Source organism: Gossypium hirsutum, chromosome D11, assembly GCF_007990345.1.
Source record: "Gossypium hirsutum isolate 1008001.06 chromosome D11, Gossypium_hirsutum_v2.1, whole genome shotgun sequence".
Lineage (NCBI taxonomy): Eukaryota > Viridiplantae > Streptophyta > Magnoliopsida > Malvales > Malvaceae > Gossypium > Gossypium hirsutum.
Window position 1 is genome coordinate 72,167,636 of NC_053447.1, and position 25,576 is coordinate 72,193,211.

At 29.7% G+C, this 25,576-nt stretch overlaps 3 protein-coding genes and 1 long non-coding RNA gene across 4 annotated transcripts; 1 reads left to right on the forward strand and 3 right to left on the reverse strand.

Annotated features, from left to right (window-relative positions):
- Window positions 1-1,260: 1,260 nt before the first annotated feature.
- On the forward strand, window positions 1,261-3,708 carry LOC121223551 (pentatricopeptide repeat-containing protein At3g02490, mitochondrial). The gene has a single exon (XM_041105271.1). The coding sequence runs from the start codon at window positions 1,380-1,382 to the stop codon at window positions 3,342-3,344; it is 1,965 nt and encodes a 654-aa protein (XP_040961205.1). The 5' UTR covers window positions 1,261-1,379; the 3' UTR covers window positions 3,345-3,708.
- A 1,253-nt stretch (window positions 3,709-4,961) lies between these two features.
- Window positions 4,962-8,257, reverse strand: LOC121223552 (IQ domain-containing protein IQM3). The gene is made up of 9 exons (XM_041105272.1): window positions 7,861-8,257; window positions 7,630-7,744; window positions 7,370-7,435; window positions 7,200-7,288; window positions 6,363-6,450; window positions 6,091-6,237; window positions 5,908-6,000; window positions 5,722-5,823; window positions 4,962-5,622 (listed from the first exon to the last, which is right to left on the reverse strand). Exons 1-9 carry the CDS (start codon window positions 8,127-8,129, stop codon window positions 5,074-5,076), a joined length of 1,518 nt encoding a protein of 505 aa, XP_040961206.1. The 5' UTR covers window positions 8,130-8,257; the 3' UTR covers window positions 4,962-5,073.
- Window positions 8,258-22,794: 14,537 nt separating this feature from the next.
- On the reverse strand, window positions 22,795-24,973 carry LOC121223554 (uncharacterized). The gene is made up of 2 exons (XR_005920883.1): window positions 24,782-24,973; window positions 22,795-23,095 (listed from the first exon to the last, which is right to left on the reverse strand). It is a non-coding gene; the product is annotated as an uncharacterized lncRNA (long non-coding RNA).
- On the reverse strand, window positions 23,060-24,880 carry LOC121223553 (protein WHAT'S THIS FACTOR 1 homolog, chloroplastic-like). Its single transcript, XM_041105273.1, has one exon. The coding sequence runs from the start codon at window positions 24,440-24,442 to the stop codon at window positions 23,246-23,248; it is 1,197 nt and encodes a 398-aa protein (XP_040961207.1). The 5' UTR covers window positions 24,443-24,880; the 3' UTR covers window positions 23,060-23,245.
- Window positions 24,974-25,576: the final 603 nt, after the last annotated feature.

Genomic DNA, 25,576 nt, shown 5'->3' on the forward strand with positions numbered 1-25,576 from the left:
TCGAAATATTAATTTTACCATTTTAATTAAAATTTTATTTTTTTTTATTTTTTTATAAATATGCATTTACATAATATTTTTTCTAGATATTATAAGCATGTCATAGTTTGATGTGTATACAAACATGTATGTTTGTAATATGTATTAAACATAAACTACTTTCCTTTAGGATCAATAAATTAGAATATTTTCTAGTTTAAAAGAATTTTTGGAAGTAATTTTTTTTTGGGTAATTTTCATTTGCATTTTATAATTCATTTTCAAAGCTCATGGCAATATTTCAAATAAAAATGATGATTTCAACTTTAGTAGTGAAAAATAAGGCGAACACTATAAAATATTTACTTTTTAGTTGCTTACATTATAAATTCAATCTTTGTTTTCATTTGACATGAGTCTCAAATTCCATCTTTAGACGACACCCTACTATTTTTGCCCCTTATATAAAATGTGTATTTGTTAATCGAAAAAAGTAACCATTCCAAAAAAAAAAACGAAAATAAAGAACTCAGTTCTTATTAAACTCGTCTAGTTTGAATTTTAATAGAAATGAAATCAATTTTACTCAAATTCGATAAAAGAAAAAAAATCAAACGGTAACTTGAAATCATCCAACTTTGTATATCTAAAAATCAAAATGTTTTTTTTTTATTCTTAAAAAGATAAAAATGATCTGAAGTCATCGTGACTCTAAACAAGCATAGTTGTGAAATTATATGGACGAAATCATTTTAACAAATCCAATAGAAACCTTTACATTTTTTTATCAATTTAATCATTATTTTTTAAAGTTAAATTCGATCTTCAGCCTTTAAGAAAAATTATAATTTTTTAACAAAAATGCTAACTAAGTCCAAGTATGATTCATGCTAAGATGCTACTGATCGTTTTATATGTCACCTCAATAAATGATTTAAAATTTATAAAATTAAAAAATTTCTAAAATTTTAAAATATATATTGAAAAAATTATAAAAATTCAAAAAAAAAAAGATGTACATGTGGATTGCCATGCAAATTGTCATATTTAAAAGTTATCGTTTTAATCTGAATTTTTAAAAAATAATAATAATTTAATTCTTTTTAAAAGATTGATAATCAAATTTGATTATATTTTAAAGGCCGTGGTCAAATTTAGCTTAAAAATAGAATGAGGTTCAAATTCAAATTTAGCTTAAAAATAGAATGAGGTTCAAATTGATAAAAAAATATAAATATTAGGGGCTAAATTTAAAGTTACGCCATAAATTAAAAAAAAACTACCCGGTAGAAACCTAAAACCCTGGTGTTCCGCCGTCTTCCTTCGCTATTTGTTCTCAGTTTGCAAAAACCCTAATCTTGGACCCAATAACACAAACAGAAAGAATCCCAAATCAGAAAATGGTGATGAAGGTGAGACATCCATGGAGATTTCTTCTTTTCCGAAATTACCCTCGTCGATCTCCACTCCGTATTTCCGCCGTATCTCAGGTACTCATTCCCTCACCTCCTATTGTTCACTCCTTCAACAACATTGCTTCTCGTTCCCATTTCACAAGCCCCTTCAATCTTATGAAAGGATTATCCATTTTAAATTACAACAATCAATCTAATAGTTTCTCATCCGAGGCACAAAAAGACCCAGATCATGCTTTGGTAAGTAGTGTCACTGATATTTTTACTAAGTTCAGTGGTAAGGATGATATAAAGAGAGAATTGGAGTTGAATAGTGTTGTTTTTAGCCATGAAATGGTTTTGAAAGTGTTGAAGAATGTTGAGTCTAGCCCTGATGTAGCAATTAGGTTTTTTGATTGGGTTTTGGAGACTAATGGGGAAAAGCTTAGTTCCAAATCGTATAACCGGATGTTAGGTATTTTGGGTGTCAATGGGTTGATTGAGGAATTTTGGGGTTTGGTTGATGTTATGAAGAAGAAAGGGTATGGTATCTCTGGTGCCGTTCGTGATAGAGTTGCTTTGAAGTTTGAGAAAGAGGGACTGGAGAGTGATTTGGAGAGATTAAAAGGGGTTTTTGCTTCGGGATCTGTCGATAATTCAATCGAAAAGGTTTGTTCCAGGGTGTGTAAGATTATTAAGAGCGAGTTATGGGGTGATGATGTTGAAAACCGGTTACTCAATCTGAATGTTACGTTTTCAAATGATTTGGTGAAAATGGTATTGGAATATCTTGCTTCTGAGCCAGCAAAATCATTGATATTTTTCCGATGGATCGAGGAACGCGGTTTGGTGAAGCACGACGGACAGAGTTATAATGCTATGGCTAGAACTTTAGGGAGGGAAGATTGCATTGATCGATTTTGGAAAGTTGTTGATGAAATGAGAAGCCTTGGGTATGAAATGGAAATGGAGACTTATATAAAGGTTTTCGAGCACTTTTGTAAGAAGAAAATGATTAAAGAAGCTGTAGACTTGTATGAGTTCGCAATGGCCGGTTCCAATAAGCCTTCTACGAGCTCTTGTACCTTTTTGCTGAAGAAATTAGTGGTGTCTAAACAATTAGACATGCGTCTGTTTTCAAGAGTCGTGAAGACTTTTGTTGAGAATGGGAATGTCTTGACAGATTCCATGGTTGATTCGGTTCTTAAATCTTTGACGAGTGTTGGTAGACTCAGGGAATACAACAAGGTTCTAAAAGTAATGCAGGAGAATGGGTTTATAACCAGTGGTAATTTACAGTCGAAAATTACTTTTAGACTTGCTAGTGCTGGTAAGAAAGACGAAGCTTCTGAGTTTATAGCATCAAATACCAATTTAGATCACAAAGCATGGGCGGCTTTAATCGAAGGATGTTGTGCTGCCGGTGATATCGAAACAGCATCAACTTATTTCGAAAACATGGTTGAAAAAAATGGGGTTTCCCATGCCAGCTATGCTTTTAACTGGTTGGTATATTCGTATTGCAGTAGGAAAAGAGCAAAGGATGCTTGTAAGCTTTTACACAAGTATGTTAGTGAGAATCAGTTAAAGCCATGGCATGATACTTACAAGGAATTGATAAGGAAGTTATTAGCTCAAGATGGATTTAAAGATGCATTGAGTCTCTTCGATTTGATGAAAAACGACGGTTTTCCCCCCTTTATCGATCCTTTTATCGAGTATGTTTCAAGGAGGTCCGGTAGTAGCGATGATGCTATTGCTTTTCTCAAGTCTATGACTTCACAAAGGTTTCCATCTATGTCGGTTGTTCTTCGTGTTTTTGAAGCTTTTTTCAAAGCTTCGAGGCAAAATGAAGCACAGGATTTGTTATTGAAGTGCCCAAGTTTCGTTCGCAACAATCCCGATGTTTTGAATCTCTTTTGCTCGATGAAATCAGGTAAAGTTGTTGCTGCACCTTCTATGGTTGCTTAGACTTCATTAGCTATAATTTATTGCATTTGTTACAAAATTTTCGGCACGAAATCATTAAAGTTCTGCTGTCATAATAAAAAAGAAGATATTTGAGGATTTTGATGATTCTTCCTGTTAGTGCTTTTGAATTATGATGTGTATTTAAGAATTTTAGACTTAATTGGTTTATGTGGTGGATACATGGTGAATTTTGCTTTTCCGACAACATATTTTGTACTTGTTATAAGCTTATTATGTCCGGGTCAAGCTCGGATTGATTATAACATGCTTGCTACGAGGAACTGTAAGATCAATCCAGATATGTGCAGGTTATGACCATGATATGTACTTGGGAAGAATATATAGAATCATCATTTTGGTGAAATTTCCTTTTTAGTCCTCATCGTTTCTTATATATTTTTTATGTTCCTAAAGATGGTGTCTAAATTGATCATAAGTGTTGTAATGTTAATGCTTCAATGCTATTTTGTTAGTCCATGTGTCACAATGTCTTATTCGTGCTAAATTAATATGATCCATGATTCATTCTCCTTGCAAAACAAAAGTTTCATCCATTATAAAAATGGAATGTCCTCAAAATCGAGTGAAATAAAATTTAAAATATAAAGATTTATGTTTTTTTATTTAAAAAATTGACTAAAAATTATTTTCCATTCATGTAAATACAATTGGGATCATAATTAAATACTAAATTTTGAATCTTAAATTTTCGAGACTTTGGACAACACAGATAATATGTACTAATTTTGGACATGGTGGAAGTGCTATAATCTTCTCTATGCATAATTGAATCTCGAACTTAAATTTGTTTTTTTTACAAATATAATTTAAAATTGTCTTTTAAAATGTGATTTTTAAGTGATTGATCACACCTAATAAAAATTAAAATCGTGATAACTTAAAAATCTAACTTTTCATATTTTTCTTGAATTCGTACTGGAGTTCAAGGAAAGCGGCAATGGCCAACTCTAAGTTAGTACTTTTTTTCCTAGAATATAATATTAGTATAAGATATCTTTAGTGAAAGTATCATGGAGGTATTTATAGTAGGATATAGATTATAATTTGTCACTTTTACTTGGAAAAAAGGTAAATTAGTTTTTAGATCAAAGAGCAAATTGATTATTTCTGTTAAAATTTTTATCTATTTGTACGCTAGAAATAGGTGAAATTTTTAATAGAAAGACTAGTTTGCTCTTTAATCTGACGTACAATGACTAATTTATCTGTCTTTTGAGAATAGGAAACAAAATGTAATCTGACTCTCGATACATTAGCCTCTATGGTATTTTTACCGATATCTTTCATGTAATTTGTATTATATTTTGGTCTCTCTACCAAAAAAGGTAGACAAATTAGTCTTTATTCAATGATCAAAATAGTTTTATTTCGTTAAAATTGTGTCGTCATAAAATTATTCCGGATCATACATCGATCGATTCTCAATCCAACCAGTCCGACCGATAGTACTCAAAAAACTTAAGACTCAAACCTAAATGATTTGAATCTAAAATCCAAATTTTAAAACCCAAATTGAATAGATATAAATTGACCGGATCAAAAATCAATCCCACCCATCCAATATCCAAATCTACTCCAAATGAAATTTTAGATTGGTTCATCAAAAAGGGCATTCTATTGCTAAAAACATTAAACGATAATGCTAGAAATATTAAAGCAGATTAGTTATATTAGTACCCAAAATATAATAACTAATGGTATATTCCAATCAGATCCCCGAAATTCCATCAGCATTTGTGAAATTTGATGTCGGCTGAGACGCAGCTGATGCAAGCCCGCCGGGACTCCGGCATGCCGAAGGTGTAGTAGGGGTCCGTGGTGTTCTCGGAGACAAGAACGGTGAAAGGGCGGGAGGAGTCCTCGGAGATAGGTTGACGAACTCTAATGCTTGCTGTCTCAATTCTACGGGGTAGTCAGCTACGCACCCGATCCTCGGCCCAGCTCCAGTTGACCATTTGCGGGACAGTTGATGTCCTAATTGGTACGATTTAGCTGCCTTCTTGGAGTTGATCCTTTGCAATATGGCTCTTTCAGGCACCTCGGTTCTCGGGCTTTGAAGACCGCCGGATAAAGACCTCGTGTAAGTGTTTGTGGTCTTGGTTTGATTGGTTTCGGGTGATTGTGATGACAAATTGTTCTCCGTGTTATCAGTTTCGAGTTCGGATGGCACTGAGCTTAGAGAATGCTCGGCCAGTGTCCCAACACCAGTGGATTTTCCATAATCGTAACTATCGGAATCATCGGTCGCACGGCGTATCTAAACATGAAACAAAACGTCATATAAGAAACAACACCCAACGACACATGGAAACATCAAAATTCTGGTTCGGGGAAAATAGGTAGGCTGAAAGGTTACCTCAACTTCATTGAGGTTCACTCCGTTCTCTTTAAGAAACGATAGAAAACTGTCAAGACTATCATCTGTCGGCCGATAATGTCCGCTATACGCAGAAATGGACTGAAAGATTTTGAAGAACTATCGAGTCATTCAAACGAACACAATACCGAATCAAAAATCATTATCAACATTACGAATCAATACCTTAAGATCTCCGTGTTCAACCACCAGCCTACCAGCGGCTAACGTCGCTCCTCCGGCTAAGAAACTCGAATGATGAAACATTCCTTTCTTCTTCTGCAAGGTACAACAAAAACCCGGGTTTAAGTTTCACGATGTCTTCTACGAAACAAGACAAACAGTTTCCGTTCGTATTTAAATGCTTACCTTGCCGGCGTACAATTTCTTCGAGGTGCTCATAACGAATATCCATTTCCCTTCTTTCAATCCTTCGATTGTATCGAGTACGTTTCTGGTTTGTTTATGGATCATCTTTCCTTCAACAACAATGTACTCATAATTTACCCTCTCTTGCTGTTCCCCGTACCCAAAACACGAAAGACACATCAGGATTTCGCAACAACTTGAATTAATAGTTTCATACATCTTATGTTAGAAATTCAAATCTATATCGAACCGAACGATATCAAGGCACTTACGGGTCCGAGATACTTGATGCATTGTTGTCGAAGCTTCGATCTTGGGCACTCGTTAAGATTAATATCTTTGCCATCTCCTAAATCCAACCTGTGAAACAATACAAATCAAAAACTCCATGAGAGCTCGATCGAGATATTTCAAGTTCATAGCTATATTATTCCGACTCTTCATTGTTCCCAAAATTCCAATGTCCGATGACCAAACTCTACACATAGTTGGACATAAATCTCCATGAACAATTAATTGCTTAAGCAACCTTTTCCTCCCTTTGATGTCATTTCGAGTTCACATCAGAAGCTCTTTAGTTCTTAACTGAATGAACAATTTTCATTTTTGGTCCCTACAATTATATTAATAATGCAATTTATTCCTTTTTAATTTTAGACCCGCCAAAAATTTATAATTTTATCTCATCCCCTCTAAGTAAAATTTCCAGCTTCACCTCTGTAGCTCTCCTATTCCATTTTGCACATATTTGGACATAACCCCTTAAGCAAACCAATCCCGAACACATACCCTAAACGGACCCGGCCTCTTAAAATAGAAAAATCGCACTTTTGATCCTCTAAAATCTACAAAATTATAAATTAATACATGATAAAATTACAATTTAACTCCAAAAATGATTAAAATTTAATTTAATCCTTTAAAAAACTATAAAGATACAAGCTAATACAATGGTAAAATTATATTTTAACTCTGATATAAATCCATAACTAAACTCCAACCCCAATAAAAAAATTTTAACTTCGCCCCTGCCCTAATCCGATACTCACACCCAAGTCCAAGTCCGAGTCCGAGTAACACCGGATTCTCACATTGAATTTAAATCTTACCAGTAGAAAAATGGTTGACCAGCATCAGCTTTACACCACTCATCATAGTAAATATGCAAATTATGCCCGTAACGATGGCGTGGATCAATCTACAGTTCAAGAATAAATAAATAAATTTTCGTTTAAAAAGAAATTTTAAATTTTTTTCTGATTTAATTAAGAGAAATTACAGCTTCAATCCAATGTTGAAAAGCCAATTTTTGTGCTTTGGCATCTTCCGACAAACCCTTCCCGATCTGAAAAAGAAAACATTTTTTTATTATTTATGCAAAGGAATAATACAAATAAATCAAGAACCGCCGCCAAAGCCCAACTTCTAAATTTTTAAAATATTTTTTTTAAAGTAAACTATTAATCATCCATATGGGTGACTAAAACGCAAACTTAGTAATTGTTTAGTGGTTTTGGTGCAATTTATCCAAAAAATTACCTTAGAAGCATTTAAAAGAACACGATTCCACCTTGAAGCAGCAGTTTCAGGTTTTAAATTATCAAAAAACGAAATTGTGCTGTGGTTAAGCCTTGCATAATCTAAAACCTGCCACCTGAAAATTTAATAATAATAATTACTACCCAATAAATATAAATATTTAAATAATATTGTTTTTTATTATTTAAAAGAAAAAAGACAATGTGAGAGACAAAGATTCTGTGAATTTACCAGAGTTCTTCAGCTACAACAGCGGAATCTGCTAACCTACGCCGTGTCCGGTAACTCCTATACACTTTCTGAACCTTAACAGCCGCCGCGTTCGAGTGGCGAAAAACCCCACCGTCACCACCACCGTGCGCGTGATTCTCGCCTGAATAATCTCGACCGTCGATCAACGACGACATTTCAAATCCACCACCATTATTCTCCGAGGAAGAAGACATGTTGTAAAACGGATCGAAATTCGAAACAGCTGTTTGGGTTTCGATTATTTCCATTGTTTTTGCTGGTTTTGAAATCTACTTCACTTAGAAAAAGAAGAAACGGTTTTAAAATAAAGCCTTAGATTTTCAGCAAAAAGAAAAAAAAAAAAAGCCTCTGATCTTTTGGGATGAAAGAAGGAAATGAGCAAAGACTATATGTGTGTGTGTGTGTATATATATATAAGGTGAAGATTTAGAGAAATAACAGGGAAACACACCTGTCAATTTTTCGTATCCAACTGGGTTTTGTTTTTCAGTGAAGTGCGTGGTTCACGCGCTATTGTTGAAACTGGGTTTCTTTTGTAACTCGCTTAGAGTAGTTAGAGAAACCGACCAAAAAAAGAAGGGTTAATAGATTTTTGGTATCGGATTTTGTCTTAAATATTCACTTTAGTACCTAAGTTTTATTTTAAATGGATACTTGAGTTTTTTTTTTCCAAATAACTACCCGAATTTAGTTTCAATGTTCAATTCGTTACTTGAGCTTTTCTTTTTCCTAATTAAATACTTATGTTGTTTTACTAGAGTATATGTGTCAGATATTCATTGTATCGTTTGGTCTAGGTAACCCGATTTGAAAACTGAAGTTGAACTCAAATATCAAATTCAATATCGAAACCAAACTCAAGTACTTCAAAAATTTTTAATGTGATAATTATATTTTTCGTCCAGTGTGATTCAAACGTTTGACAAAATTTATACATTTTGATTAAAAAAAACATTGTTAATTTTTATTATTTAATTCAAATTTTAGGATTGATTTGAAATTATCAATATTATTATGTTTGAATTTTCATATTTTTTTAATAAAATAAATTTAGTATTAATTGTGATTTTATTTAATTATATATTTTGTTGATTAAAAACATTATAATATATGTGAATTTTTTTAAAAAATTTTGGGATTCATCTAAGGTAATTATTAATTATGAAGCTTCTTAAAATCAATCCAAAGCTTCCAATTAAACATTAAAAAAATTAAATTAAAGTATGAAAATATATAATTTTTACTAAAAATATTACATTAAAAATTTGTGAATCTCAGAAAAAAAACTGAAGTCACTGTTTTATATTTTAAACAAAATTTAGGGTTTAGATTTGGACTTTTTGTAATATAATTTTTTTATATTTCTTGAAATATAGTTTTTAATTATTTAGTGACGTCGTCACTTACGATATTAAGGTTAATGTGATCTCACTATCTTTCAAATATTAATAAAAAACAAATGTTTAAAAAAATTCTTAGATTAATTCATTAATGAAAATATTTTATATTTATCGACCCAGACTTAATTCGATCGGCGTGAGTATTGTTGCTAATGCAGGAGGGCGTGGGTTCGAGTATGCAAAAACGCATTATCCTTTTATTTATAGGTTGGAGAGAGGCTATGAGTAGTTTACATTATGTCAAAAATAACAGATATAATCAGAACCAATAATAAAATTATTAAAAAATTTATATTTTATATTTTATTAGTAAATCAAATAATATAGACATGTCTTGGGTAAAACTAAAAAGCTATTAAATATTTAAAAAAAAAACTTATTGATGTTAGAATCTATAGATGATTAAAAATTATTTTTAAAGTTAATTTTAATTTTATTTAGAAAAATAAAAAAATATAAATATTTTTCCATAATTAATTAATTGAATTGACGTTGGGTTAATTCAAACTATCAAATTCAATCAATCTTTTTTATATAAATTTTTAAATTTAAATACAAAAATTGTAATTTTCAATGAAAATACTAATAGATTTATGTATTTTATATTATATATATCATATATTTATGGTATTTTAATTATTTTTACCATGAATTTTTCTTAAAAAAATGAAAATATGTGCATCACGTGGTTAATTTTTTTTATATATGACTTTGTTTTGGATCTCACAATAAGGTTGAAAGTAAATGGGAAAATATCGAAGTTTTCAACACTTTCGGAACTTTTTTTTTTAATTTTCAACGAAAGAGGAAGACTGAAAAGTGTGAAGAATATGCTAAAAGAAGGGAGGAAATAGTTAAACTAGGCTCCAAATCTTTATATTTTTGGTATAGTTTGAAATTTAGTCTTATTTTTATATTTAGAAATTTAGTTTATTTTTTTTTAGATTTTAAAATTTAAACCCAATTGTTAATATCGACAAAATTCTTCTATTAAATTTATTAGCATGACATTTTAAAATGAAAGAATACTCACTTTGTAGTCAGGGGCAGATCAAATAAATTAAAGGGCGGGACAAAATTATAATTTTTTTAGAGATCAAAATATAATTTTATTATTTCATCTTTTTTGAAGTGATTAAATAGTTTTTTTTTAAACATTTATAGGGGGTTGAATCATAATTTTTCCATGTTTGTCCCCTTAAATTCGCCATTGCTACTTAGCGTTGTAAAAAATATATATATTGTAATTAACTTGAATTTAATAAAATAAATTTAATGATAATAATTAAATTTAAATTTTTAATTTTGAAAAACAAAGGAGAATAGAAAAACTTTGAGCATATTTTAACAGAAAAATTATATAATATAAAAAAAAAACATTTTAAAATAAGGTAAACTATAAAAATAGTCACTTTTATTTGCCTCAGATTACATTTTAGTAACTTATGTTTGAAATGTTACGTTTTAGTCACTTACGTTATTGTTTTGTTACGAAATGGTCACTCTATTGTAAAACTCCATTACTTCCCTAATGGCAATCCTACGTGGCAGCCCAAATGAGTTTTAAAAGCCAACTTGGATATTCAGTTGCCGGAATGAAAATAGGTTTTTAATTAAATAAATTTAATTTGGACTGCCACATATAACATCCAAGTTGGCATTTAAAACTCATTTGAACTACCACGTAGGATCGCCGTCGGAGAGGTAACGGAGCTTAACGGTAGAGTGACCACTTCCTAACAAAACGAAAACGTAACATTTCAAACATAAGTAACTAAAATGTAATCCGAGGCAAACAAAAATAACTTATTTTATAGTTTATCGTTTGAAATATTGATTTCGTCGGCAAAGAAAACCTTCCAGATTTTGTTTCACTTTATTTCTTCAAAGCTTTTTTAATTTAATCTGAAGAGAATAAATGGATTTTAATGGAATATTACCGAAAGTGTTTCAGTTTAAATTCTTTTTAGATTCATGGAATTAATATTGTTTTAAAATATTTATAAATAAATTATAAATGATATTAACTTTGTGAGGCTTCGGCTTAATGGAAACGATGAAGTTCTTAGAATAGATGTTATTAGGTTTCTCGTCCTGGGTAAATATTATGTGTTGGATTTTCTTTTCAAGTATTCACGGATTTGGCCAAAGTTCGATTTCGGAAAAATTTTAGACTTAAGTCTAGCTCACTTTGGCTAGTCTAAAAAGCTCATTTCATTCTTTAAAATATAATTAAAACAATTAAATTAGATCGTAAAATATAAAAATATTTAACCGGTCCAAAAAAAGTCGGGTTGAACGGGTCATCTAGACCTTACACACCTCTAGTTCTCTCTCTCTCTCTAAATGTATTTAATTGGTTTAAGTCTCACAATATATGAGTTCTATTCAAAATTTTATTATTATTATTATTTTCAATCTGGCGCAGGTAAAAGTACTATGGTGGCCGTTGATCTAAGAGTTTGATTGCATTTTTTACCCTCCCTAATTGTACGTTCGATTAAAGAGTAAATTGATCATTAACTCATTTTAAAAATTACATTCATCTCTACTGTTAAAAGATGGTCATTGTACATCAACATAAGGTACAAATGTAACTATTTGGTTATTTCGTCAGCCACGCTAGTTTTTAATAGTAAAAATGGATGAAATTTTTAACATAAAGGACTAGCTTGCTATTTGATCTAATGTGCAGAGACTAATTTACCTATTTTTAAGTGAAGGGAACAAAATACAATCTGACTTTTAATAAAATAACTTCGATAATACTTTTATCAGCTGATGTACATAATTGTATCTTAAAAAATATATAACCCTTTACCCAATATAAGATAAATACATGTATTTTGTTATAACATAAACCATTAAAAAGTCTTAATTTATTTTATTTTCTAAATTTAAATTTTTTTTAAACCTATACAAACTTGAGCTTTACATAGTGCTTCTGTCAAAATGTTCCCAGATATGGGTTTTGACTTATAGATCCCACATTGAACACATGTTTGCACCGTACACGTACACTTTCCATTTTATGCTTGGTTCATGCACTTGATATTAATCGAACAATTTTTTTTTATGAATTACAATAGGAGAGTAAAGTTTCAACAGTAACGTAATTAGCACGATTTAAATCTAGATCACATTTAAGGTTTTAATTGAACATAATTCAAGTGTTAAATAATAACAGATGCAAAATTCCAAGCAAATCATTATAATAAATTATATTAATAATATTTATGTATTTCAAATTTATAATATGATTTTGATGACATGATTTTAATGTTTTTTAAATGACCATTGATAGTAAGTCAAACATTGAATTCAAAGGTACCAAATTTTGAAATTGTGAGATTTTTTTAAGTTTTTTTTTTAAATAATTTCATTATAGGTTCTGATCTATGTTCTTTTTAATACAGTGTTTAGAATTACACACAGTCTCTTCCTAACCCATAAATAAGAGGATAATGTATTTAATATACTCGAATTCTCAATCAACAAAAATCGCAAGGTCTTAAATGGCTTTCTACATGGGGAGTAGACCAACATACATATTTGGAAATTAATTTACATCTATGCCCCTTTTTTTGCACAAAATAAATTAAAATAAATAAAAACTGAAAAATATAAATTAAAAAATGAATTGATCTCAACAACAACAACAAATATTATTCAACTTTTACATTTTTCTATGTCGTATTTGAATTTATTTCTTATATTTTATATGAAATCCTCTTTGATAGTCACATTCAATCTTAGTTAAATTTAAAGTCGAGCTAGATCGAATTTCTAAACGTGACAAGAAGCTCTATTAGCATTGTTTTTTTCCATCCACATAATTTAAACCCGATATCTTACTTAAAAGGCATCAAATTCCTTGTCATGATTTTTTAGAATGTGAACCTAAATTGCACAAAATGCTTAAATTAAAGGCTTAGATGCAAAATTAGTCCTTAAACTATAACCCTTTCCTACATACCTAAAGGTTTTTGGTTGAAAGTTGTATACTAGCCAATAAAAGTGAGACACATGGCATATTTTTATAGGATGCCATACATTTTTGGGGTAAAATTAGACAAAATCAACAAATTAGGTTCAATATTTTGAACAAAAGAAACTTAGGTACCTAAATGAAAAAAATAGTATAATTTGAGGGATCAAATTTTCAATTAATCCTAAATTAAACGATGAGATGTTGAGATCTCTATTTAGTCAAATTACTTCCGTATTTAGTTATTGTTGGTAATATCATGTGCACTTTATTTTTTTGTAATCACGACAAATAAAATTATATTATTACTTTAAAAAATACAAAGAAATATTTATATAATATAATATTTATATTATTAATTTATATAATATAATTTTTTTATTATTTATATAATTTTGTAATCGCGACAAATAAAATTATATTATTAATTTAAAAAATACAAAGAAATATTTATATAATATAATTTTTTAAATCCTATAAATTAATAAAAAAATAGCACGAGTCTCAATTTTTATTTTAAATTTCATTGCTAATAAATATAAATTAAATTAATAATTATTAAAAAAATTATTTATTAAAAACTACAAAGAATTAATTAAATATGAGAATTTAAGGACGAGATTATTATTTTTAATTAAATTTGTGGGCCCCGTGTAGTCAGACTGCTTTTAATTTGCTTTAATTGTGACTTACCAAGTCTACAGTCAACACCATACAAAGACGCAATTAGAAACGGACTCGCCGCCCATGAGTGTGAAAAGAATGGACTAAAATGAAATGATAATTAGAAAATGGTTGAGATAACATTCGACTCGTTTTGGGAGAAGTCTGTTAAGTGCTGAATATTGGAACGTCGGTTGACCCTTTAACAAGATTGGTATTGGAATTAAGGTGTTTGTATTCGATTTTATTTTGAGTTTTGTCTTCCAACTTTATTAAAAGTCAGAGCAGCTTCACGAAATGGTTTTACCAATAACTTAAGATAGTAGTAGATTTATAGAGCGAGATCACCTTCCTCATGGGTGAAGCTCAAGAATTTTTGTTTAGGGACAAAAAAATACAATTTTTCCCTTTTAATAAAAGGTTAAAAAACCTTAAATTTGATTTTGGAAGGGCATAAAAGGAATTCTCCCATTTAGCCAAGTGGGGACATGGCTTTGCTTACCTCCCTTCGCTTTCACTCACCAAGGAGATCTGCTTTCACTCTCTAAATCTATTTCTATTTTGGGCTCTACGTAGAATTAAAAAATAAAATTTAAAAATAAAATCGAGTATAAATTTTTCGGGTTTAATACTAAGTATGTTAAATGATATCGACTCTTTAAAAAATGACACTTCTTTATGTTCTTCTAGAAGAAGTTGAATCTCCCTCGACAAAAATAATTATAATATAACTTAAAAAATAAGTTAAAAAATATAAAAAAATTAAATAAAAATTAAATACCAACAAATGAAAGTACAGGACGTGGTTGGTAGGCCAATTTCGTATTTACCTTGAACTTTCCTTGCCTCTGTTGCGCGTGTCTATCACGCGCGAATATTGCAACTGACAAGCGTTGTGTTTCCAAAGTGTCAGCAAAGCTGGATTTAGCGTTGGAAAGATTAAGAAGTTTTATTTTAATTATGGGTTAATATAATCTTTAGTATTTAAGTTTGACTTCAATATTCAATTTGGTACCCACATCAAATGGTATCATGTGGTCCAGGAAATATTTGATATGTATGCTCTTATAAAAAATATATGTACTTAATTGAGATAAAAAAATACTCAGGTATCGAAGTGAAAATTAAAGCCAATATTAGGTATTAAATTGAGTGGCATCTATTTAAATATCTCATTATAATGAAATCCAATGAGATACTTTTAAATCAACGATTGGAAAAATTGGAGAAAAAACATCAACCCACAATCGATCATGCCATGTAAGACTTGATTGAGAAATATAAGTTTACCTTCGACTAATTTGACCAGTTTCAACACTAAAGAAGGGAAATTTTTGATTTCTAAAAAAAAGCAACGTTTTGTATAACTGATTTAACAGGTTTCAGGTCACTAGTACAAATTTCTAGTTTCTGACGTGACTTGAACAATCAGCTACAGTCTTCTGATTTTTATTTTTTAACCAGAGTCGTTAATTTAAAAAGAATTCCACCATAATAAGATCTCATCTTAAACATTACATTAAATTAGGACAAAAAAACTCAAGTATCAAGTTGAGTATTAAAATCAAATTCAAGTACTAAATATTATATTAATCCTTAAATAATTATAATCAAGAAAGACTAGCTATTCAAAGTCCAAGTCCACTTTTGAGTTAGTAAGACTTTAGCCAGTCAACTTTCGAGATGATATTTTTAGCAAAAAATCAGATAATTACGGATCTCAAATATTGACTCTAAAATACATACATATCCAAAGTTAATTTATTAAAATTTATGTAAATATATGTAAAATATTTAAATTATGACATAAATATACTATTTTTTATTAAATTTATATGTTCCTTTTTTTTTCATACGACGTGATGTGGTTTAGCTATTAATTAACCCCGTTGGAGCTTGTTATTACAAATGTGCCATCAACCAGTGGACTTTAATTAAAAAATTATTTTAAGAAATCCAACTAAAATTCTTGTCATTATCTTATCTTAACAACTTTGAATAAAAAAATAATTTGGATTAGCTGTTTATTTAGATTAACAAAATTTGACGTTGTCATCACTTATAGTGTTAGTTTAATCCGATTGATTAGTTAGATCGAGAATTGATTATTATATTAGTTCGAACATAAAATTTGAATTGATTTTTAAACGAATCATTCAATATCGATTAAAAACTAAAATTCGCCAGTTGAACTGATTTTGTTTTTTAATATATTTTTTAATTTTTATGTTTAATGATTTATTTAATCATTATCGAACCGATCAGATTGAAAATGATAATATGACCAATCCACTCATCAATCTGATTATTAAAATTTTAAATTAATAAAATTAATTACTGTTGAATCGAGAATTGATTGGATAATCAACATAAGTGAAACTAGAGGATGGTAGCCAAGGGCCTTGGCTCCTGTTAAATGGAAAAAAAATATATCTTTTAATGCACTAATAAATGATAGAATTAAAAGTTATCATGCGGTAAAATTACACTTTGCTCTCCCTAAAATTGAAAAGATTTTTATTTAGTGCTTTCAAAAGTGATGAAATTATAAGTTAATACAATATAAAATTACCCGTAAACCTCATTAAAACAATCTTGGATTCGCCCCCACTCTCGGTTCAACAATAATTAAACAAAAAATTACAAATCATAAAAATTATTTTTAAAAAATTAAAAAGTTAAAAGCCAAAAGCTAATTTTACCAATTCAACTGCTGATCTAATCTATTTGTACGAATTGATATATTAACCGATTTCTGATTAAATCAATTTAATCGATCAATTCAATACAGTTTCAACTACATTTACCTACACTTAAATTAATTATTACTAATAATTTTTTTGTTATGATTAAGTAAAAAAAAATTAAGCTAGCACTAATTAAAAACTATTTTTTAATCATTTTCGGGATATCTTTGATTTATTTATTTTTCTCAATCTAATTATTGTACCAAAAAATGGTTTTCATTTATTTATTATATCGCAATCATAGTGTTATTATGAATAGAATTTATATTTGAATCACTTGGGTGATTTTTTAAAAATAAAAATAAGTGGATTTATTTAAAAAAATTAAAGGTTAAATTATGCTATTAGCCTTTGTAATCTTCATAAATTAATAATTTAATCTTTCTACTTTTTAAAATTTAAAATTTAAGTCTAATTCTTAACACTTTTAATTTTTTTAATAAATTTGTTGGTGTGGCATTTTGAAATAAAAAAAAACTTACTCGATAGTTATGTAACTAAAATTTTGGTGTTACAATGAGCTTAAAGTTAACGAAATAATTTCAACAGTGTTAACAATTAGACTTACATTTTTTAATTTGAAAAATAAATGAACTAAATTTCTTGAAATGAAGCCGGTTGAGTTTTTGCTCGATTGGTATAAGCATTGTTGCTAATACAGGAGGGTGTGGGTTCGAGTGCGCTGAAGCGCATTATCCTCCTATTTATGGGTTGGAGAGGGACTATGAGTAATTTTAGACATTGTGTCAAAAAGAGCAGATCTAATCATAATCTATAATAAGATTGTTCGAAAAGAAATTATTAAAACGAGAGTAAGAGACTAAATTCCAAACGTGCGTGGAGCCCATGGACTTAAAAAATATATTTGCATGTGAGGGTTTTTAGAAATTATTGCATTGACCAAGTCAACCTCAAATGAATAAGTTCCATTGACCAACACATTAATCTTATCTTCATAGCTCTAATAACAATTATCTACAATAATTATCCAATAAACTTTAATTTCCTATATCTACTTTGATATATACAATATTTAGTACTTATTAAAAACAATTAAGTCACGTGATTAGTTTATAAAAATTCTAGTAAAATTTGTATTATAATATTAAAAAGAAAATTAAGATTCTTAGTATCAAGGGTGAGCTGGATTTTGTTTAGTTTGATTTTTCTTTTTTTTTGAATTATATTTTGATTTTCTTTGATTTTTCATATTAATTTTTATTATGAAATTTTATTTGTTTCGATAAAAATCACTTTTGTTTTATGAATTTTGGACATTATTTAATAAAGTTTGAATCATTTTTATAAATATTTATTAAAAATAATCAATACTTTTTATATAATATTTTTATATTTTTAAATACAAAATATTCATAAAAAACTAAAATGAACTATTATAAAATAAATAAAAACAAAATTTGATTCGATTTGGTTAATCATAATTTTTTAACATGTATTCTATAATCCATTCACAAACATCGATTCTTATCGATTTTCAATTTTTCTTACTTAGCATTCTTAATAACATGTTTATATTTATATTTTTTTTATTTATCATTTTCGTTTTTTATCGGTTCCAACCAAACATTATGTAAAGTTAAGTTGTTTTTTCGGCTTCATTGACAACAACTTTTTTTTCATAATTTTTTAAAGTATAAATTAAAATTTTGAGGAAGGATAATTAGGATTTTTTTTAACACTCAATATTATAAATTTATTTTTTTTGATATAATTTCTACAAGAGTAAAAGACAAAGTATGTATACAATTAATTAATGGTTGATATTTCAACAAGTTGTACAATATTTTGCCTACCTAAGCTAAGCTAAGCTTCCAGCACTTTAATTTTGTCTCTTTTTCATTTAAATATAATAAAACCCTCGAGCTTAAATTACTGCATCGTGTTGCTCATGGTGCATGGCTGCTTTTTTATTCTTCAATGGCTATAGAAACTACAACATACATACATTTTATATGTATTTCTGTTTTAGTTCTTCTGAAAGATTAATAATTTAATTTAAACATTTTTAACACAAAATTTTTTAGCTTTATCTCTCAATTTTATAATCTTTATCTCGTTTCTCTGAACAAAATTTATGACTTCGTTCCTGTATTATTCATATAATTCTTCTTATATATATATGAAAAATTCCAATATAGTGTAGTAATTGGGTAGGGATAATTACAAAGCCAATTGTGCTATTTCAACAGCTTTTTTCACATGTATAGCATACACAAGTACCACATGTATGTATATGATAAATTAGTCATCTAATTATTTTATCCATTACATGAAAATGCTACATATTTAACAAATATAAATAACAAAAATAAATGTCATACAACTTGTATAATATGTTTAAATATATTGTAAGAAACAAATATAGGTCTAGACTCAAATAAATATAAATAATTTAGATTAATGATCAAGCTAGTCAAGATAATAGAAACTCACTGAAAGTTAGTGGCCTATACACATAATGATTAGGTCTCGACTTTCTGTTAGAGAGATTAAATGCGATTTCACAAAGCATCCTCTCCCTCTCCTATATTCTTGAAACTTCTACAAGTTTCTTCATTAGCTCAAGCAATTAGCACAAAATGAATAAGGAATTTAGTAGTTATGAATTTGTGAACAAAAGTTTATGCGCAAAATTGTTAAATCTAAGACACCAATTTAAGCAACCCCGAGTAAGAGCAAAAAGTCTATTAAATTGGTAAAAGTATTATGAAGGTCTTTGTGCTAGGAATTGTATTGCATTTTGCCTTCTTTATTCAAAAAATGAAAAATTAGTTATTGTTCGTTAGATCAAATAGCAAATTAGTCATTTTGTTAAAAATTCCATCAAGTTCTATTGTTAAAAATTGGTCTTTTTTACTTCAAAATGTGGTGTACATAGCACGTCACATGTAAACTGTCTAATTATTCTATCAACCACACCAGTTTTAAATAGTAAAAATGGATGAAATTTATACTAAAAATGATCGATTTGCTCTTTGATCTAACATATAAAGACTAATTTACTCATATTTTTAGTAAAAAAGACAAAATACAATCTAAATCCTAAAACATGAGCCTCTATAATATTTTTACCATATAAAACCTCATGCACACAACTAATAAAGTATGTGACCCCTTTTATTCCAAACCCTCACTTTATACTCCCTATTGTTTATAACCACACCAAATTAAGCATCCAAGGGTACACCGGAGATAAAACTCCGATACCTTTCAACCTTTTTTCTTTTTTTTTTTAAATTGTCACATTATTACCTCAACATAACCTTCTAATTAAAATTCACATTAAAAATATAATTTTCAAGATTTTAAAGCAACAATTTAATAATTTATGTTACCTATATAATTTTTCAGTTTCACAAAAGAAAATACTATAAATAAACAAACCATTAGGTTTATAAAAAAAAGGCTCCTGTAAATTATAATCATATGAAATAATAATAGAATATAAAAAAAACATTTATATGAAATATTGGTGGTCATCTTTTTTTAGGGTCCACTATTATATAATGAAAGTCACAATAGCTATAAATATAGCTAATAAATGAATGTTTTAAAATTTATATAACACCAAATAAATTGTTTGGTGCAATGGTACCATTTGGAAGAGTACTGTCCATAGAAGTATTTTGTCATCATTCATCAACAAGAGTCGGCATAATTAGTCATAAATTAAAATGCCTTGTAGGGCACAATGGAACCATATGCAAGTGTCCCACTTTTTTTATCACAAAATGAAAATCAATTGCTTGAAATAAATAAATAAAAGCTAGACTCTGTCAGCTCTCTTCAGCAATAAACTTAATGCCTTTCTCAATCAGTCAATCATTTATGATATATGAAAACCTACCACTAGCAACCAACCATCTCCTTTATGGCCATCTCAATTTAATTAATTTATATATTAATTAATTTATATGAAATGATAAGATTTTGAGGAGTGAATTGAATTATTAATGTATATGAAAGGTCAAAACTATAATTTTCTTATAAGAGCTAGAATAGCAATTTTCTCCATTTACTAAGTGGTGCCCCTTTATCCTCAGGCCTCTAAGGTTAAGAAGAAAATCGAGAAAATTAAAAATCTATTGGAATTATAGTATTCAACTCGATTTTAATTTAATTTTATTGAATTCGATTAGAGTATTATTTAAATTTATTCAGATGGACAAAATTGTAGGTTCACAAGACAATAAAACCCATTATTATGTAATTTGAACCAAACTAGATTTTATTTTTACTTAATTTAATTATTTTTTACAATTTCTATATAAAATATAAAACAAATTAATAACTTTAAAAGAACCTATAAAAATATTTTTTAAAAAAGATTAAGAACCAATGAATCTAATCAATCCAAACAGATGAAATCCAAGATAACCATAATTTTTTTTTTCGGTTATGCATTCAAATCCAACCTTAATGGTTCTTAATATGATCTTTGAAATATATACAATATTATGCCTAAAGCCTAGCCTTGAAATATTATTGCTCTTTAGACGGTCCATTTTATTGAGTAAATCTATAATAAGATTGGGCCTTCAATAAGGTATTATTGGAGCTCCATCCAATTAATAGTAAAGGTGTTTTATTTAAATTAGTCTAATATAAATATAGTGGAGTTTAAATAAAATTTAAAATGCATATTTTAGGTTGTCTCGGGCCCAGACAATATGGAAACCATTAGGCCACGCATCATGGTCCTAGTTAGAGCTGACAATGAGGTTGGGTTGCTTGACCCAAACAGGTCGAGAAAAGAAAATTTCTCAAGTTCTATCTAACCTACCCCGAAATATTAAATAAAATACATGTTATAAAATCTCATAAAAATTAAAAATATGGAATTAATATATATATGCTAATATGTTATCAACTCCTAATTAAGATATATACAATTAAGAATCTGGTCATAAATTAAAAAAGATATATGTTCTTTTTTTTTAATATAAAACAATAAATAAAAAGTAAAGTAAAACAAAAAATAGTATTATTATTGTCAGCTATGTTAAAATTAAATTTTAGATACCAGCCTACTTATGAACATCATACACGCTAGGAAGAGTCAAAACTTATATTATTCGAGTTGAGATGTATTTCGAACAAAATAAAGATTCAAACAGGCCCAATTGACTATTAAAATAAAACAATTGTACAAGGTGAGAATGAGAATAGGCTATTTATAACTAAGGCACTAACCATCTCAATGAATTCATCTTTACACCAATTAGATTGGCCACTCATCAACTCGGGTGGCCGAAGCAGATGATGCGGAAAGCAAAAAGGATGGGCTAGCATCAGCGGTACGAACCAAAGAAGCAAGCAATTCTCTTTTGTGTTTTGCTTACATGCATTTGTATGTGTTTCACTTGGACATTTTGTGATTCAAACAGGCCATGTATATATACATGGTTAAATTCTGCCATTAGTCCATGTGATTTGCAAAAGTTAGGGATTTAATCCCTTTGATCATTTTTAGTCCTTATACTTTTCAAATTCTTAAATTTCAGTCCTCACCGAACGAGAACTATTAAACTCCTTAAGTTCTGCTACTTCCAAAATTTAATGTCACATCAGCTTGTTATTTTCACATACTACTCACTAAAATCTAGTTAATGGGTTAACGACTATCATTTGCGTCAAGACTGAAATTTCAAAATTTAAACAATATAGGGACTTGAAATGATCCAATTGAAAAATACGGACTAAGTATATAATTGTACACATAGTACAAAACTAGTAATTGAATTTAACCAAACAAATTTAAATGCTATTGTTTGGGTCAAGACTAAAATTTGATTAAATTTAAGTACAGGGACTAAATCCACAACTTTCACAAAGTACAAAAACTAATAGCAGAATTTAACCTCTATATATTGTAAACACTTGAATCCATGCATATTGCTCAATTTCACAAGCATATTGGATGCGAAGGCATGTGAAATGAACTCAACTTATCACAAAAAATGGGAAATCTAATTAACATAGTTGCTTACGGTGACAAACTGATACTCGACAACATGGCAATAGGCAAATCTAGGCGTGAATGCAAGGGCCGTGATCACAAAAAAATGGGAAATCTAATTAACGAGGCCATGGCTGAAGATAGTGATTTACTGATATAGATAGAACAATGCAAACAAAGACGAAAATGGAGTTCCAATTGTATTGTGATCACAAAAGGAGAGTTCTAGGAATTAACTTGTATACCACTTAACACATGTCTCCAGAAAAACAAAAATGCCAGGGGTGAATAACGACTAAGAATGGGGCTAAAGTGGCTAATAACTTGCCTGATCCATGGACTGATGACATGCTTTTTTGTGACGAGATGGTAAGCTAGGGTATAGGTTTGAAACCCCACATGTACAAATCCAGTCACATTTACTGATAGACAACACCTGTAAAAATACACATTTAATGAAACAGAGTAACGTAATTCACTAAATCTAAATACATAAATTAAGGGTTTAGCAGTTTTGCTAAGCAGACCAGATTGAAGATTCGTTTTAATATAAACAAGCGTCCACAAGGTTAACCACTAAAAAATGTCAATCCCCTCGTAATTTCTCCCTAAATCCAGAAATCTCTCCTTCTTCTTCTTCTTCTTCTTGCATTTGAGCAAACTTATAAAGTTTTTCATTGATAACCAACAGTGGATCCTTATCAATTAAGTTACCATTCTCATCATACCCATCCTTCAAAAACACCGCCCAATTCATCTCCGTCCCGGCCAAATAAAACGTCCAAGGTTGTCTCTTGAGCATCTCATAAGTTTGCCTAGTCAAACTAAACTCCTCCTTGAACTCCACAATATGATGTATCAAAGCTCTTTTCTCCAAAGTCAAGCTCAAAAACTCATGTATAATTCCAACCCTATATTTTTCCGCTTCCAAACTCCACGAGTCCAACTTCCAACCGTCAGAATAAGGCGAAACTAATGGTAACGTGTTTAGCAAGTTAAGCTTCTTCACATCATTTTCCTCCAATCCTAAATCTTTACCATACTTAACCGGAAACTTGAAAGCTTTCTTAACCTTATCTTCATTCACTAAAAACTCCTTCTCCAAAGCACTAACAGCTAAACTTGGATCCCAATTTACTAACTCAAGGATTTGTTTCCCATCATCTTCAACCACGAGACGAAAATAATCAGGGTATTTCCCGATTTTGTCCCTGAAATCCTCAGGAATTCCAAATATAAGCCGTTTATGATAAATTTTGCTTAATGGAATCCGTTTATTCTTCGACATCATTAATAATTTACGGATTCTCGTGACTCGATCTTCTTCCATGGCTTCCATGATTGATCTCTCTTCGAGGAGTAATTGGTCCATAAAATCAGTAAACCCGAGCCAGATTTTATTGTCGGAGTGACGGTAAGAGGTGAAGAGCAGCGGATAGCGGGAAATGAATTTGGTGACTTTACGGCCGCGGGGGAATCCGAGTTCCCGGTACAGTTTTCCGGCGTCGTCGAGGCGGAGGATCTGTTCGGGTTGTTTGGATAGGAATTCTTTGGTTTTGGTGAGGAATCGGTACTTGGCATCACGGGCGAGGAGGGATTCAAAATGGGGGATTTTGTTCGAGTCGGGTGTGACGGATCTGGTGCGAGGAGAATCGGGTTTGGGGCGTTTGGGTTTATGTTTCTTGGGGGTTTTGGTTATGAGAAAAGAGGTGGAGAAGGAGCGTGGATTTGGGAATTTAGGGTTTAAGAAGGATTTTGCGAGGGAAAAAAGGCGGGAAGCCATGGCGATTCAATTGGTTCGATTGCGAAATACAGAAATTGTAATTTCACCAAGAAATCTAAGCACAGATTAAAGCAAAGACATCTAAACTCAAAACAAATTAAAAAAAAATGGAATCGATGAGCAAAAAGCGATCAATGGACCTTAGAGCAGCGACAAAGGCATCGATAAACAACGTAAACTCAAAAACAAATACAAGAAAAAAAATTAAAAATGGAATTGATTAGCGAAAAAGTAATCGAGGGAGCTTAGATCAGCGACAAAGGCATCGATAAACAACGTAAAACTCGAAACAAATTCAAGAAAAATAATAAAAATTTGGAAGCGATCGAGTGAACTTACATTAGCGACACCATCGCGAGAGGATTCATCAAATACTAGAAATGCTTTTCCGCCATTAATGGTGGGCTGATGGTGAATTGGACTAGGTCATTGATTTTAAGCCCAATTTAAAAATTGGGTTTGCTGTCACTCATGAAATATTACGAAAACATATTTTAAATATTCCTAAAAATTTTGAGTTAACTCCACTACATGTCCCCAAGCTATGGCTCAGGTTTTAAATTGGTCTCTGATTTTTAGAACGTTTTAAAGGAGTCCTTGAAGTTTTAGTATTTTATCAAGTAGGTCTTTCCATAAGCTTAATTGTCTAGTCGAGCATTAAGGATTTGCTTGGTACGAAGGAAAAAAAAATAGGATGATGGAAAATTGAAGGGTGGAAAACTTGAAGGATGAAAAACAGAAATTTTCTTTCTGTAGGTGTGCTTGATAGAATTTATTAAAAAATAGAAAGCAAAAATAATTTTATTTCTCTCCATTGCTGGGTAGAGTTGAAATGTGAAAAAAAATAAAATAAAGCAATTGAAAAATGTATAATTTGAATTAACAAACACTTTTCTCTCGTTCTCTCTCTTCTCATCATTCTAATTTAAAAATATTGATTTTTATACATTCAAAATTGCTATGCAAACCTGTTAAAATGTTTAATTTATAAGTTATATGGCTAATTTACACTTTGCCGCCCCACCCCAAATGAAAGAAAAATCTATCGGGACTTTTCAAAAATTTATAATTTAATTCCGGCCCCCTAAAATAATTTCTGGATTTGCCCCTATTCCCAACTAAGCACACTCTATT

Excerpts from the sequence above, each read along its gene's own strand:
- LOC121223551 (XM_041105271.1), top strand. The coding sequence starts at position 1,380 with ATGGTGATGAAGGTGAGACATCCATGGAGATTTCTTCTTTTCCGAAAT.
- LOC121223552 (XM_041105272.1), bottom strand. The coding sequence starts at position 8,129 with ATGGAAATAATCGAAACCCAAACAGCTGTTTCGAATTTCGATCCGTTT. Across the intron at positions 7,436-7,629 it reads TTCTTTTAAATGCTTCTAAG|ATCGGGAAGGGTTTGTCGGA; the intron begins GTAATTTTTTGG and ends TTTCTTTTTCAG. Across the intron at positions 7,289-7,369 it reads TTCAACATTGGATTGAAGCT|ATTGATCCACGCCATCGTTA; the intron begins GTAATTTCTCTT and ends CTTGAACTGTAG.
- LOC121223553 (XM_041105273.1), bottom strand. The coding sequence starts at position 24,442 with ATGGCTTCCCGCCTTTTTTCCCTCGCAAAATCCTTCTTAAACCCTAAA.